A 17,566-nucleotide genomic window follows, 5' to 3' on the forward strand; every position below is an offset into this window, starting at 1 on the left:
CCCAGTTCCAGGGGTGGGTTCTGATTGGCCTAACCCAGTGGTTCTCTACTAGGGCTGACTGTGTCTGGAGATATTCGTGGTTGTCACAAGCAAGGGGTTGCTATTGGAATCCAGAGGGTGGAAGTCAGGGATGTTACATTGCACAGGGCAGTCTCCACAACAGATAATTAACTGGTCCCAAACCTCAGTAGTGCTGAGGTTGATTGCTCACTTGGGCTATTTTAAAACATTTTTATTGTGAAATATAACATATATTAAAAAAAAGCAATAAATTTCAAAGTACATTGCAGCAAATAGTTATAGAACAGATTTCAGAGTTTGGTCTGGGTTACAGGTCTACAATTTTAGGTTTTTCCTTCTAGCTCCTCTAAGACATCTGTGACTAAAAGAAATATCAATATAATGATTGGGCAATCATACTCATTTGTTAAATCCTGTCTTTTCTCTTATAACTCTTCCTTCTCTTTTGATTCTTCTCCCAATCTTTAGGGGTATTTGGGTTATGCCCATTCTAAATTTTTCATGTTGGAAAGAGGGTTTGATAATATGGGATGGGGGATGGAACTAGTTGATGTTCTTGGAGAGGCTGGCCCCTCTGTGTTTCAGGACTTAGGTGGCCAAGGAACGATCTGGAGGTTGTAGTTTTTGGAAAGTAATCACAGTGCGTGAAACCTTTGTAGACTCTCAGATAGAGCTCTAGGTTTAACAGGAATAGTTTTGGTTGGGGTTTGGCAAACCATGGCAATTAACAATGTCAAACTGAAGCTTGCATAAGAGTAGCCTTCAGAACAGCCTCTCGATTCTACTTGAACTTTCTTAGCCAATGATATCTTATTTTGTTACATTTATTTTGGCTATTTTTTAAACAATTGGGTGCGTGAGAATTTTAATTTGGCACCGGCAAGTGTTTCTAACGGACCTCAGCTGCTGTGCTTTATCAGACACACAGGGCCACCACCTAGGCCATTTTGGGCTCACTTATATAACAGATAGGGTTGACAAACCCTGTCCAAGCAAACACAGTGGACTCAGTTCCCTGCCAGCACCTGGTTTAGCTATGAAGAGAAGGTGAGCATCAACCTGGCTGGCAGGAAGAATAGAAGGTGCAGCACGGGGAGTCAGAATTGAAACAAACCACAAATAAGCAGACTTTACCATAGTGATCAATATAAAAACTGCACTGACTTGTGTTATGCAACCCAAATGATAGCTCAGACTGTTTTAACACCAGTGCCCTCAAGCCCATATGCTCCAAGATAGGACCTCAAGCTGCTCTACCAATAATTCTCCCTGGACTCATGGGTTTCAAAGATAAAGACTCTCTAGTTAACAGATCCTGACCAATCCCTGTCAAGACCATCTTATGTCTAACTCCTATCCCCCCAAACCGCAGGAGTACCCTTCCCTGACTCCCGTGTTTTGAGGAGTCTCACAGGTTGGTTCAGGACACCTAAATTTATTGATATTATTATACTTATTACAGATGTGTTCCTGGCTATTTCCAGTCGTGACTTTAACAATGAGCACAGAACAATATTCTACAATTTGTATTTTCCAATGCAGTGGGTTCATGGCTATAGTTATGTTCAATCTGCCTTGGAAACAAAGAAGAAGAAGTTCTGCTTGGGAAATTTGGGGGATTTTCAGCAATGATATCTGAAGTGAGTTCAGAATGATAAGAAAAAAAAAGTTTTGGCAAAGTGAAGGTGGAAAGCATAATACAGACAAAGGCAGGGAGCCCTGGAATCAGAAATGGCAAGCTATTCTGAGTGTCTGAATCAGGTATTTAAGATGTGGATAATCCAGAGAGGTGGGTGGCCAAGTCATGAAAGGTTTGTTAAAACTGCCCCCTGAGTTATACCTGTTTAGGCTACAATTAATGACATTGCATGAATTAAAATGTTACCATGCCTGTAGTATAATCTGGGGTCACTACAGAGGTAGATTTATATACGAATGCTCCACTTCTCTAATGCTGGTTCTTTGGCTCTGCTCATACGGAACATTCATGTGGCATTTTAGTGCCACCCACCCATGAGAAAGGCAACAGCAAGTTTGCATTAGAAAGGCCTCCTTGTAATAGCAAATAATTTCACTCTTATTACCCCATTTTGGAACATGCCTTTTTCAGAGATTACAGTGCCACTGGCAACAGGACTGGGTTTCCTCTGCCTGGAAATCAGCCATCTGCCTCTCCGCTTCTACCCCACCGCATCTTCTCCGGCCATCCCAATTCCATTCAACTTTCAGTGCCTCCTCCCTTCAAGCAATTATTATGTTTCAAATTTTATGTTCATAGTTATGATGATCTGATCTTAACTATTTCTCCTATTAGTTTAATTCTGTAAGAGATGGCCCTTGTCTGAGCTTATTCACCATCATCAACCTCCCAGCGCCTAGCTCGCCTAAAATACTGTTAAAGACATTTTCTTCCTGCATTCTTTCTTTTTTTATATATAACATTCTTTATTGTGAAATATACTATATATGCAGAAAAGTGATAGATTTCAAAGCATATTTTTACAAGTGGTTATAGAACAAACTTCAAAGTATGGTATGGGTTACAGTTCCAGATTTTCAGTTATTTCCATCTAGCTGCTCTAATACATATCAATATAATGATATGTATTAGATATAATGATATATATCAATATATAATGATAATGATTATGATAAAATTAATACATAATAAAATAAATATCAATGTAATGATTTAGTAGTCATACTCATTTGTTAAATCTTATCTTTTCTGTTGCAAATCATCCCTCTCAATTGAGTCTTTTTTCAATCTTTAGGCATATTTGGGCAATGACCATTCTAACTTCTTCATGTTGAGAAGGGGTGTAGACATTACGGAATAGAGGGATGCAACTGGTTGATGCTCTTGGGGAGACTAGTACCTCGGGTTTCAGGACTTCTCTGGCTTAGGAACCATCTGGAGTTTCTAGGTTTCTGAAAAATAAATTGAGTGAAACTATTATAGAATCTCAGATAAAGCCCTGGGTATTCTTTAGGGTTTTCAGGAATACTGCTGGTTGGGGTTTGGCATACTGTGGCAATTTGCAATATCTAGTTGAAGCTTGCATAAGAGTAACCTCCAGAATAGTCTTTTGACTCTATAATGAAATCTCTTAACCTCTGCAAACTTGTTTTCTTACAATTCTTTTCCCGCTTTTGGTCCAGTAGGCATTGTCGATCCCAAGATGCCAGGGCCAGGCTTATACCCCTGGGAGCCATGTTTGAGTAGGGGGGGACAGCGGTAAGTTTATTTGCAGAATGGGGCTTAGAGAGAGATGCCACATCTGAGCAACAAAAAAGGTTCTCTGGAAGTGATTCTTAGGCATAATTATAGGTAGGCTTAGCTTCTTCTTTACAGAAATGAATTTCATAAGAACCAGCCTCAAGATGAGAACTTGGCCTATTAACTTGTGAGTCCCTAACGTTTGAATGAGTATCACATATTTCCCAAATGGGAAATTTTAGTAGTTCCATATTTTATCTCCAGTCCTCAAGGGATTTCATGTTTCTTGTTTTACATTTTTAAAGTTTTATTTACACACCATACAATCCAGCTTCATGCTTTCTTTTTTGGGAGGTGCATGGTCCGGGGAAACAAGCAAAATCATGCTTTCTTAAACGTTATTTATTAGTGAAGTTTTTATTCACTTTTTATCCTGAGGATAACTCTTGAATACCCTTCATTAAATGTCTTTCTATTGTAACCTTCACGTAAAGATTAAATACTCAACATACGGCCTTCACTAAAGGAAAAACTCTTCTGCAGCCCAGGCCAAGATCGGCGCCCGGCGAGGGCCACCCCGCTCCCCGCTCCCCGCCCTCCACCCCAGCCCGGCCCAGCTTCCGGCCCTCCACGGGGACCCAGACTGTTCTGATCGAATTTGCCGGCTGGCGGCCGTAAGGGCGGGGCCGGCGCTGCAGATTCGGTACTTGGGCTGGCGTCATTTCTACGCGCCGCGGGGCAGTCGGGGCGGGCCCGAGAGCGGTGCTAGGGCGGCGCGGGGCCGGGGGAACTCGAGCAGGATCCGGGCGAGCGCGGCTGGGGTTCCTGAGCTGGGTATGAGCAGCTCAGTCCGCGCTGTGGTCGGAAGGGTGACGCCTGCACCTGCACCTGCACCTGCACCTGCACCTGCACCATGAGCGAGGCGGACGGGCTGCGGCAGCGTCGGCCCCTGCGGCCGCAGGTGGTGACGGACGATGGCCAGGCACCGGAGGCCAAGGACGGCAGGTAGGCCGGGCCCGCAGACGCGGACGCTGGAGTCGGGCTGCGCGGGGAGGTCCGCGCCAGGGGTGGGGATCCCCACTTCCCAACAAGCAGGACGATAGTGACAGCGGCAGGGTAGAGGCGACAATCGCAGCGTCCCGGCCGTCGGGGGACCTGAGAATGCCTTTTGCAGTGCTGACCCTTCCTGCCTCTCACTGGCGACATTCTCCAGAGCGATGGCTGGCTTGCCTGCTCTCCGCGCCCCACGCGCAGTCCTTTTGCAGGCTTACCTGAGTCCCCGGGAGCGCCACCTGGGCCACAGCCTTGCATTTGCGCGGTGCCGGAAAATACTCTCGGGATCTGCCAGACAGCCGAGAACAGAAGTGATACTGTTAGGCTTTTTCTTTTTTTGGTCTGGGAATTTGGCCTTGCAGTTTTTTCCTGGTAGGGCCGGAGAAGCATAGGAAACCAGTTGTCCATGCTTAATCAAAGAAACCATAGGCTTTTGACTTTTGTTTCGTGTTCCAACCTTCCAGAATTTAAGTATGCTCTTGTTTTGTTAGCTAACAACTGAAGCATAATCCTTCTTAGGATTATTTTTTCAACTTTGTATTCTGAATTTCACAACTTTGAGTTTTCATGGAGAACAAAGAGGTCCCATAGGACAAGTTCAAAGATGTGTAAATGTCTTATATGTTGATAGAAATGTTGGAAATATCTATAGGTTATCAGTAGGGTGCCAGGACATGTGTACATATGGAATGAGAAGCAGTGATTGGGCTTGCCAAAAGATTCACTGAGGATAATAAGAGAAACACGTATGAAAGACAGCTGGAGGGTAGGGAGAGGGAGAAAGAGAGAGAGAGAGGCAGGCCCTGAGTTTGTCCTGAGGCAGCTCAGGGCATTTGTAAGAGGGCCCCAACCCTTGGCATTGCACCTTTGACTCTTCTGGCCCCAAAGCCAAGGGGCAGAGTTAATTAGGTTGTTTGTGTGAAAGTTTCTCTGTGGGGATTTCTTCTTTAATGGCAGGATAAAGTCCCAAAGTCATTTTCTGCTGCCTTATCTTTTCCAGTGTTCCTTTTACTCAAGTTTAAGACAATTTCTGAACCTGTGTGCCTATGAACATTGTTCTTATATTCTTGTGTTCTTCTTTCCATTTATATATATATATATTTTATTATTATTTTTTTTTTTGCGTGGGCAGGCCCCAGAAATTGAACTCGGGTCTCTGGCACAGAAGACGAGAATTCTGCCACTGAGCCACTGTTGCCTGCCCTCCCTTCATATTTATTTGATCCTTATTCTATATATCTGATGATTCTCTTTCAAAGTGAGTTCTTGTCACTCATCTTCCTTCATTTGTTATTTATAACACTATAGCTGTTTTCCTTATTTTTCTTCTGTAATTCTCTATTTTTCATTTATTTTCTGATAGATTCTAGTATTTCTTCTGATTATCTTCTTGATTACCTTAAACATTGAGGGTTTGGTATAAGGAAGGCAGGAAAGCCTTGTCTATAGTGGGTGAAGCAAAGGAGTTTGAAGGAAGCAGAAAGGTGACAACTGTATAAAACATTTAGGAAGGCTTGAAAGATGTTACTTGATGAACAGAACAGAAGGCAGACAGTTGGTTTTAGCCGTGGAAGGGACACCTGGCGATACCTTGGCAGGTCCCCTAAACCTGGGCATGAAAGGCTATTTAGCTCTGCCTTTGTGAAGAAGTCATGGGGGTCTGTGTGAGTGAAGTAGTTTATATAAACTTAGTCATAGAATTAGAAAGAAATGAAAATGAGTGACAAAGGGATAGAATTGGTAGCTGGACAAGGACTGAAAAGTGTACGTTTAAAATTGTGGCTTCAGCAACGAGATTTTATGCCAAAGCCCTTGCCTTTCCATATAATGGAGAGCTGTAAGGACAATTTGGTTGTTAAATCCTTTTATTCAGGGTAGAACATAGATAAGATGAGCGCTTTACCCTACCAGGGCAAGCTTTTAATTATTTCCATTTGGCATCCGTTTTCCCTGACACTTTAGAAACTTTTTTGGCAGAGTAATTGTACACTGTGAAACTTCTTTCTATTTAGGAAGACAGCTCTGTCTGAGAAGAGAAAATAGCTGTTTAACATTGTATGTAGCTCTTCAAGAGTGAAGAGTGAAAATGTAACAGCTGTCTTTTCAATTAACTTCTAATGGATTTTAGACTAATTAAAAAATAGCGCTACTAGGTTGGTTTTCCTTTTTCTTTTAAAATTTAAACAGTTGCTTTTGCAATAAGAGGATTGTAAACTAATTTACAAAATCTCTATTCGTCCATTTTCCTTTTTCCTTTCCAATACTGAAGAATGAGGGAGGCAGGGTGGAGAAACAGGGCACCCCTTGAGCAGTCAGGAGCCCAGTGTGTTCTTCCAGCCCTGCTGTATGTTTTCAAATGTTTTTAACTCGTTTCTTGAATTTTTTCGGTGCCAAAATGATGACATCTCTAGCCTAGGATCCCCAGTTTAAAGAAACATGAGAAGTGCAAGAAGCAGTCACTAAAAAGGCCATGCTTGTTGCTGTTTGACTTTCTTAAGTTGGAGGGGCTACCTTGATTTCTGTGTGGGTACTGTCACCCCATTTGGGATTCACAAATCACAGGTCATCTTTGACTTCACCAAGCCTGTCCATCAGGACTCAAGACTCTGATATTCCATGTAGAAAGGTGAATCTACAGAGGATTTTGTAAACCTACAGAGGATTTTGTAAATTGCAGCTGAGCCAACAACACTGTTTGCCAGATCCTATTGCATCACCATGTTTGCTTACTAGCCCTCAGAGATTGCATGAAATTTCCAGGTACAGACCTCCTTAAACGAGGCTTGGGGCTATTCCAAGAGATGGGGACAAACAAATTGATGACCCATAGCACCCCTGGGGAGTACGTTGCCACCTCACCTGAACGTGTTAACACAGGTTGAGAAGCAAATTCTGATGGGAACATAGCATTTGCCAGTGTGAATTGAGAGGAATAAAGGTCCTCTTGTTACTTAAGCTGACAATGCAGGTGCACAAGGCCAGAGGGAAGCACATGTGGGAGAAAGGCAGAGAGTTGTAGTTGACTATGTTTGTAGGAAGCAGCAGTGAGATCAGCCTGCTAAGAAGTTAATGAAGTTTGGGCCACGCTTGTGGTGCCTAGAGCATGGGTGTTGGAGTCCAGACATGCCCCTCCTCGCCATTTCTGTACCTGACTGTCACAGACTCATGCCTCCAGAGGACAGGCAGGGAGTGGGCAGAGGTATCATTAGGGGAGTGGCAGCTGCCCCTAGTGGTAATCCTGTGCTTTGGTGAGCTGTGTTCAGTCCTGATCTTAGCGTCACACCTATATCCCGTTGTTTGGCTCTGACAGGGCTCTATACAAGTGTGGGCACTGGGAAGAAATGGAGCGAGGTGTCACCTGAAGAGCCTGTGGCCCTGTGGCATTGGGGTTTCATAAGGCCAAGAGAAGTTGGAAACCCAGATTTTTATGCGCTATCCCCTTATTTTTCAGTTTTGGGAACTAAACCCCTTTTGTGGAGTGGCAGTTTATGGTTTAGAATAGAGCTTTCCTTTAGTTTTGTGGAAGACTTTGAGAAACCATAAAACAACCAGGAGAGAGAATGTTCTGCACACCCCACCATCTTAGGCACTTGCTTGAGACAGGGCTGCTTCCTGGAGGATGGAGAGCTGCCAGGCAGTGTGATGACAGTGGGTATGTACTCTGGGAGCACTGTCAGGGAGGACTGAAGTGTGCGGCTCCAGGGGTCAGAACTGAACACAGGCATGCAGTGGCCCAAGAAGCAGGACTTCACTAGGAGGTGGACTGGGGAGGTTCTGTTTGGCTGCCCTCTGTGCACGCTGTCAGAGGCTCTCCTTGGCCTTCCAGTCTATGCGGGGCTGCCCGTGGCCCGACCTCTCTTCCACTACCTTCCCCTTTCTGCCCCAGCCTCCCCATTACTCTTTGGATTCTTCTGCTCTGCGGTCATGGTTAAGAGTTGAGACCTCAAGTTAAACTGAACTCAGGGTATTTGTCCTTGGCTCATGCAAGTCCTAACTGTGCTTTACTTTCTCTGCCAGATTATTCTTGCCCCACCTTCCTGGAGGTCTCCTCAGATGTCATCTGCTCTGTCTCCTGCATATAGCTAGCCCTCCTTGTTACTTGTATGCAGCTCTTATGGTTAATGTGTCTTCCCAAAGACAGAAGTGCATTTGTCACTCTTTAGGATTCTGCTTTTTAAGGAACCACATCTCCAAAAGCATAACATAAAATCCACCCATTTATGTTGTCCAGCTCAGTGGGTTTTAGTATATTCAGTGTTAGCACCTTAATAGAGAGTTCTTTCAAGCTCTGACTCGGAAGGTATTATTTGGGTCAGGGCCTCACCACTTGTCCTGTCCTCTGGTAGCAGTTTGCTAACATGGGCTGCAGGCTTAGAGTTAGGTCTGACTTTCATCCCAGCTCTTCCAGTTCCTTGCTATGGGCTGCACTCAAGTCACATGAATCTTTCTCTGCCCTTTTACCTTGTTTATAAAGCAGAGAGATTTGTTGTTACCCACGTAGAGCATCTTGCATGGTCCATTCTTATTTTTACTGTTTTTATCATACTCCAACTTTCCCTTCTGCCAGGACCTCTCCCATTGCCTTTGCCTGCCACCAATGCATGGCTTCTTCATCTGTGTTAGATAAGGCATTTTCACATACATCTGGAGCTTATGCCCTTTGACCAGTATCAGTTACACTGAAAGAAGATTGTGTGGCTCTGGGGTTGTGCTGAGAGGACTGTGGGAGAAGTTTTGGCTTGACTTTCTCTTCCTGGCTGCCTGCTCTCTTCCAGGAGCCTGGGCTCTCTTGGCCTCTCCCCAGATGTGTCTTCAACATTCTCCTTTCCCAGCTAGCAAAAGAGGGTGAAACTTGGCAGTTTACCAGGCCTGGGGTTGGGTAAAGTGGGTTCTTAGAATTCTTCCATCCTGTACCCACTACCTGATTCCAAGACCACTTCTTGTTTGAGTATTTGTCACAGCAGCCATACTTCCAGGCACCAAAATCTGTATTACTTATCTGTTGCTGCCATAACAGATGACCACAAGCTTAGTGACTTAATACAAATTTATTAATGTACAGTTCGGTAGGTCAGGAGTCTGGGCCAGGTTTCACTAGGTTGAAATCAAAGTGTGGCATCAAGGAGTGGCAGGACTGTACTCTGGGGGTAGCTGCTCTGTTTCCTGCTCATTCAGGTTGTTGACGGAATCCAGGCGCTGTCCAGGGTGCTTTAAAATCTGCCCCTTGCCTGCTCCTTCTTTGTCTTTCCCTTTGCCTTTCTCATTAGAAACAGAATTCTTTTGCTTTATTCTTTTCTTAAAATCCTGCATGTTTAGACCGTGCTGGGATATTGAGGTTACCGTACTCCAAAGCCCAGATTTACAACAAGGAACTAGCGGGCTTTTGGGGGAAAAACTTGCCTAAAGTTACTCAGGTGGTTGTTGAGAAAGTTAGTTCCTTTGTCCATTTCTACATCGTACCGGAACAGAGTAAACCACATGGAAGTAACAGCAGAACATCCTTCTGTCAAAAAATGAACACATACAAAAAATAAAGCAAAACCAAACAACTTGTCCCTTAAATCAAGCTCGTGTTGTTAAGTGTGAGTTTTGATTTATTTGTTCTGTCAACTTTTTTTTCTTTTATCAAGAAAAGATTTTCTGTCATAGGAGGTGGTGATTTTTATTTGCTTTGTTAATCTTTATTCTTTATTTTTTGGCTTTTTTTTTTATTATGACAGTTGAAGGCTTACAGAATAATCATTTAGATAGTACAGATTTACCATATACTTGCCCCACTTACACACAATTTCCCACATTATCAACATTTTCCCTTAGTTTGGTAACTTCCTTACAAATGATGAAACAGTGCTATTATAATTATACTATTAAGTATAGTCCAAAGACTTGTGCTAACTTCACCTTCTCCACCCCCACTCAGTCCCTGGTATCTTGTATTCTAGCCTCTGACTTTATGAATTTGCAAATTATTATTATTTTATATCTGTCCTTTTGTTTCTGGCTGATTTCACTCAATAGGATGACTTCAAGGTTCTTCTAGGCTGTAGATACATAAGAACTTCATTTCTTTTTATGGCCAAATCCTATTCCATTGTATGTGTCTTTTAGGTATATACCTAGCAGTGGGATTGCTGGGTCGTCTGGTAATCCTATACTTAGCTTTCTGAGGAACAGCCACATTATTTTCCACAGCACCTGCACCATTTTACATTCTCATCAACAATGCATGACGGTTCCTATTTTTGTTTGTTTTTTTAATAGTAGCCATTCTAGGGGGTATGGCATAGTATTTCATTATGATTTTGATTTATATTTTCCTCGTGGCTAAGAATGCTGAGCATCTTTTCCTGTGCTTGTTGGCCATTTCTATAACTTCTTTGGAAAAGTATTTATTAAAAATTAATTATTTTTAACTTTTTTTTTGTTGAGTTGTAGGCATTCTTTATATATTCTAGATAACAAACCCTTATTAAATAAATGATTTATAATATGTTTTCCCATACTGTAGGTTGTCTTTTTGTTTTCTTGATAAAGTCTTTTGATGCACAAAAGTTTTCAATTTTTATGAAGTCCCAATTTATCTATTTTCATTTTTGTTGCTCATGCTTTTAGTGTAAAGTCTAAGAAACCGTTGCCTGGAAATCACATGTTGGATAAAGGTCTGATATTCTGTGTACATAAAGAAATTATACAACTCAACAACAAAAGAGCAAACAACCTAAACAACCCAATTATAAAATGGACTAAAGATATGAATAGATACTTTTCTGAAGGGCAAATACAAATGGCCAGAAAGCACATGTAGAGATACTGATCTTCATTAGCTGTGAGGGAAATGCAAATCAAGATGACAATGAGATATCACCTCACACACCTGTAAGAATGGCTTCTGTTAAACAGAAAAATACAAATGTTGGAGAGAACGTGGAGAAATTGGAACACTTAATCACTGTTTTTGGGAATGTATAATTGTGCAGATGCTATGGAAAACTTTTTGGTGATTCCTCAGAAAACTAAATATTGTGTTGCCCTATGACCTGGCAATACCACTGCTAGGTATATACCCAGAAGAGCTGAAAGCAGTGACACGAACACACATTTGCACACCGATGTTCGTAGCAGCACTATTCACAATTTCTAAAAGAAGGAAACAATCCAAGTGTCCATCAACAGTCGATTGGATAAACAAAATGTGGTACATACATACATACAATGGAATATTATCCAGCAGTGAGATGAAATGAAGCCCTGAAGCATATGACAACATGGATGAACCTCGAGGACATAATGCTGAGCAAAATAAGTTAGACACGAAAGAATAGATACTGTATGATTTCGCTGTTATGACTCTAGTAAAGGTAATCTCAGAGGTTTACAGTGTAGAATATAGGGAACCTAGAGGTACTCAGAAGCTAGAGATAGGGGAAGGTTACCCAATTAGGTTGAACTTAAATATAAGGGACCTGATAGAAGTGATGGTAACTAATTAGTGGGGTTATGAGTAACATTGCCATATTGAAGGTGAATGTGATTGAAAGGGATTTATAGTGCCATGTGTCCCACCTATTAACTCTACAGTTATAAATATATTCTCGCATGAACTGCTTCAAAGGTTTGCTCTTGTCTAAAGAGTCAATAATAGAGGGCTATGGGGGAGAAAGTAAAATTGCATGCTATGACCAGTATCTAACAGGAAGACATTAACAGTATCACAGTAATACCAGGGTAAATAATTGTGTGTGGGGAGGGTGAAGAGACAAGAGTTAGGGGAAGTTTTGATTTGATATTTAGTGAAGCTGTGTTCTTTAGTTTTTTGCCTCTTTGGACCAAGGAAAATTGTCTAAACTTGAGTGTGCTGCTGATTGTACAACTAAAATGAGGGCACTGTAAGATATGGTTTGTTTATTTTGAGCATTATCCATGATGCATAATGGATGGAGGGGGCCAAAGGGTACAATGACTGAGAAGTTGAAAGGCGAACTGTGATATATTTGTATGATGGAATATTGTGTGTCTATAGAGAAAGAAGCATGTTGTGAGACACACAATTGTATTAGGTAGGGTTCTCTAGAGAAACAGAATCAATAGGAAATACCTGTAGATATAAAATTTATAAAAGTATCTCATGTAACCACGGGAACATAAAGTCCAAAATCTGTAGGGCAGGCTGTGATGCTGACAACTTCAATGGAGGGTCTGAATGAACTCCACAGGAGAGGCTTGCCAGCTGAAGCAGGAAAAAGAGACTGTCTCTTCTGAATCCTCCTTAAAAAGCATCACTTATTGCAGAAGACACTTCCCTTGGCTGATTAAAAATGGAATCAGCTGTGGATATAGCTGATGTGATCATGATTTAATTCTATGAAATGTCCTCATAGCAACAGACAGGTCAGCACTTGCCAAACCAGACAAATGGGTACCACCACCTGGCCAAGTTGACACATGAACTTGACCATGACTGTCCACCCCTTGTCAACTTGGCAGCTATACACATCACCTTAAACCTTACTTAATTTATACATAGAAGACAATAAAAGACATATGTTTTCCTCACCTAACAATACTCAAATGTCCTGCATACAACCGGAAACACATTAAATGTACCCAGAATAGAGTGCAAGTCCTTTGATAATATACATTCTTAAACTTGATATCTTACAACTTAAATACTATGACATGAACAAAACAGCATTACAGTCCTCATTTCTGTAACTGATCATGTGGTCGTAGTTCATATTGATCACTACCTTCTTCCACTACCCATTCCATGTTCCCTTTACCCTCAGCAAGTACTTCAGCTGGCTGTGGTTCTTTGCCTGGTGGGGTGACCCAAACCTTAATTCCTGAAGTTTTAGAACCATTGGTAGTCCAATTGGGTTGTTGCAGTTTTCCATTGATTTTAATCACAGGGTATGGTAGTACTAGAAGACACCCTAGGGGATCTCCTATATTCTGGGAAAACTCTTCTTTACCGCCATTGTATGGTTGCAATCCTATTTCCCCTTGATATTCAGGGTCAGTCACCCCAGCCAGTAATTTAATCCTCTTCTTGGCTTGTTGATCCAGGGGCATGAGTAGTCCAAAGTGACCAGGTGGCAGTCTTAGATTCCAGTTCAATGGAATCATTGTTATTTCCCCTGGTGAAAGCACTCCCCCTTTTGGAACTAAAACCTGTAGACCAGCAGAGCTCAAGGTCACAGGGAGAGGAAGCAAAATATTTTCCTAATGGATCACTAGGGGTAATAGTGAGTGATGCCACTCCCATTTCCACCCCTTGGTTCCTGGACCCATGGATCCTGGCCATGGGAGAAACAGCACCATACAGTGAATGCTGATTCAGAGCATACACAGCTTCCTGGAGAGCATCACCCCAGACCTACAAGGTATTGCCACCTAGTTGGCATGGTAATTGAATTTTCAAAAGGCCATTCCACCATTCTGTCAATCCAGCTGCGTCTGGATGATGGGGAACATGGTAAGACCAGAGAATTCCACCACCATGTGCCCATTTCTGCACTTCATTTGCTGTGAAGTGTGTTCCTTGATCAGAAGCAATGCTATGTGGCATACCATGACAATGGATAAGGCATTCGGTAAGTTCACATTTGGTAGTTTTGGCAGAAGCATTGCATGCAGGGAAAGCAAACCCATATTCAGAGTATGTGTCTATTCCAGTTAGGACAAATTGCTGCACCTTTCAATGAAGGTAGTAGTCCAATGTAATCAACCTGCCACACCTTAGGGAATGGTGCCATATCAGGGGCTGAGTATGGGCCTCTGCTGCTGGCAGATTGGGCACTCAGCAGGTCAGTCTTGGTGAGTGGAAGTCCATGTTATGAGTCCAGGCATAATCTCCATCCCTACCACCATGACCACAATCTCCATCCCTACCACCATGACCACTTTGTTCATGAGCCCATTGGGCAATGACAGGAGTTGCTGGTGAAGGAGGCTGACTGGTATCCACAGAACAGGTCATCTTATCTACTTGATTATTAAAACCTTCCTCAGCTGAAGTCGCCCTCTGGTGCGCATTCACATGAAACACAAATATCTTCATGTTTTTAGCCTACTCAGAAAGGTCTATCCACATACCTCTTCCCCAGACCTCTTGGTCACCAATTTTCCAATTATGGTCTTTCCAAGTCCCTGACCATCCAACCAAATCATTAGCAACAGCCCATGAGTCAGTATACAAATGCACCTCTGGCCAGTTCTCCTTCCAAGCAAAATGAACAACCAGTTGCACTGCTCAAAGTTCTGCCAGCTGGGAGGATTTCCCCTCACCACTGTCCTTCAAGGACACCCCAGAAAGGGGTTGTAGTGCTACAGCCTTCTACTTCTGTGTGGTACCTGAATATTGTGCCAAACCATCTGTAAACCAGGCCCGAGTTTTCTCTTCCTCAGTCAATTCACTGTAAGGAACTCAAAGAGGCCATAGCTCTGGTCTGGGAAAGACAAGGTAATATGGCAGGAGTAGAGACAATGGGCATTTGGGCCACTTCCTCATGTAACTTGGTTGTGCCTTCAGGACCTGCTCTGACCCTATCTTGTATCATTTCCGTTTTATGATGGAGTGCTGCTGCGCATACCCTACTTCATGGCTTGGTCGGTCAGACAATACCCAGCTCATGATAGGCAACTCAGGTCTCATGGTAAATTGGTGGCCCATGGTTAAGGATTCAGTATCTACTAAGGCCCAGTAGCAGGCCAAAAGTTGTTTCTCAAAAGGAGAGTAGTTGTCTGCAGCAGATTGTAAGGCTTTGCTCCAAAATCCTAAGTGTCTACATTGTGATTCTCCTATAGGGGCCTTCCAAAGGCTCGACAGTATCTCTGTTTGCCACTGACACTTCCAGCACCATTGGGTCTGCTGGATCATATGGTACAATTGGCAGAACAGCTTGTCCAGCAGCCTGGACCTGTTGCAGAGCCTCCTCTTGTTCAAGTCCCCACTCAAAATTAGCAGCTTTTCTGGTCACTCGATAAATGGGCTTGAGTAGCACAACCAAATGAGGAATATGTTGTCACCATAATCCAAAGAGACCAGCTAAGTGTTGTGCCTCTTTTTTGGTCATAGGAGGGGCCAGATGCAGCAGCTTATCCTTCACCTTAGAAGAGATATCTCGACAGGCCCCACACCACTGGACACCTAGAAATTTCACTGAGGTGGAAGGCCCTTGTATTTTTGTTGGATTTATGTCTGTCCTTGACATGCAAATGCCTTACCAATAAGTCTGGAGTAGTTGCTACTTCTTGTTCACTAGGTCCAATCAACATGATATCATCAATATAATGGACCAGGGTGATGTCTTGTGGGAGGGAGAAACGATCCAGGTCCCTGCAGACAAGATTATGACATAGGGCTGGAGAGTTGATATATCCCTGAGGTAGAACTGTGAAAGTATATTGCTGACCTTGCCAGCTGAAAGCAAACTGTTTCTGGTGGTCTTTACTAACAGCTATTGAGAAAAAAGCATTTGCCAGCTATGAATAGCTGCATACCAGGTACTAGGGGATGTACTGATTTGCTCAAGCAATGATACCACATCTGGAACAGCAGCTGCAGTTGGAGTTACCACCTGGTTGAGCTTATGATACTCCCCAGTCATCCTCCAAGACCCATCTGTTTTCTGCACAGGCCAAATAGGAAAGTTAAATGGGGATGTGGGAATCACCACACCTGTATCCTTCAGGTCCTTGAGAGTGGCAGTAATCTCTGCAATTCCTCCAGGAATCTGGTTATTGCTTCTGATTTACTATTTTGCTACGTAGGGGCAGTTCTAGTGGCTTCCACTTGACCTTTCCTACCATAATATCCCTTATTCCATGAGTCAGAGAGCCAATGTGGGAATTCTGCCAGTTACTCAGTATGTCTTTTCCAATTATACATTCTGGAACTGGGGAACTAACTACAGAATGGGGTCTGGGGGCCCATTGAACCCACTGTGAGATGGACTTGAGCTAAAACTCCATCGATCACCTGACCTGCATATGCACCAACTCTGACTGGTGGACCAGAGTGATGTTTTGGGTCCCCTGGGATTATCATCACTTCTGAACCAGTGTCTAATAATTGCCCAAATATCTGATCATTTCCTTTTCCACAATGCACAGTTACTCTGGTAAAAGGCTGCCAGTCTCCTTGGGGAAGGCTCGGAGGAAGATTAACAGTATAAATTTGTTGTAGTGTAACGGAGTCCCTCCCCAAAGACACCTGGCCTCCCCCTCATTCAAGGGGCTCTGGATCTGTCTCAAGTCTGGAAATTAATTAAGGGGCCGTGACTCTCTGTTTTTGTAAGTCAAGTTAGACTTCTGTTTGCTTGACCTAGAACTCTTTTATTTATACAGCTAAAACAAGAATTTAGTAGATTGCCTATCTGTTATGCTTCTAGGTACCCCATGATTTACTAGCCAATGCCACAAGTCTCTGTGAGTCAGATTGTTTTGACTCTTGTTTTGAGTCTGCTGTCTATTATGATAGCCATGTCCATCTTGTCTTTGGCAATTAAGTGCTGCCACCTGGCTTCTGCCAACTTGAGATCTGGTTATCTGCATTGTGTTTAAGGTTTCCAGCTCAGTGACAGCAGTTCCTACAGTAATATCTGGCCTACAGAGAAATGCAACTACAGAGCTCTTCAGGGATGATGGCACTAGTCTCACAAATTTATTTCTTACAGTTCTGGTTAACGGTGCATCCTCCAGACATTTCTGGGGTGTAAGTGCAGGCTTTGCATGATAAATCCACTCTAACATTCCATTCTCTCTAAGCCTCTGGATCCCCTCATCTACATTACACCAGGGCAGTTCTGGCGTTTCAACCTCAGATAATGTCGGCCATCTTTTGATCCATGTTTCCACCAACTATCCAAACTCTTAATGCCTTTTCTAACCCCTGAGCTACAACATTAAATGCAGAATCTCTTGGCCCATATCAGTGAATTCAACCTGATCCAGCTTTATATGCCTCCTACCGTTATCCTACACCCTTAAAATCCATTGCTGCACATATTCCCTGATTTCTGTCTGTATAAATTGGAAAACTCACACAGTTCTTTTGGAGTATAACGTACCTCCTCATGGGTGATATTTTGTACCTCACCTTTTGGGGCCTGTTGGGACTTTAGTTATAGATCTGGAAGAAATGAGGGGTGGTGGGGTGGGTCATGAATGGAATTAGAAGTATCTTCCAAGCCATTTGCTTCAGGACATTCATTTTCAGTTTTATCTGGTGAACCAGGATTAATCACTCTAGGGCTAATTCTTTCAGGTGGA

At 42.9% G+C, this 17,566-nt stretch overlaps 1 protein-coding gene across 1 annotated transcript in view; it reads left to right on the forward strand.

Moving 5' to 3' along the window:
• Window positions 1-4,110: 4,110 nt before the first annotated feature.
• Window positions 4,111-17,566, forward strand: part of APMAP (adipocyte plasma membrane associated protein) — a 49,721-nt gene continuing 36,265 nt past the window's right edge. The window contains exon 1 of the mRNA XM_077114286.1: window positions 4,111-4,246. Within this exon, the coding sequence (XP_076970401.1) occupies window positions 4,155-4,246 (92 nt within the window). The 5' untranslated portion in view covers window positions 4,111-4,154. The remainder of the gene's footprint in view (window positions 4,247-17,566) is intronic.

Source organism: Tamandua tetradactyla, chromosome 1, assembly GCF_023851605.1.
Source record: "Tamandua tetradactyla isolate mTamTet1 chromosome 1, mTamTet1.pri, whole genome shotgun sequence".
NCBI lineage: Eukaryota > Metazoa > Chordata > Mammalia > Pilosa > Myrmecophagidae > Tamandua > Tamandua tetradactyla.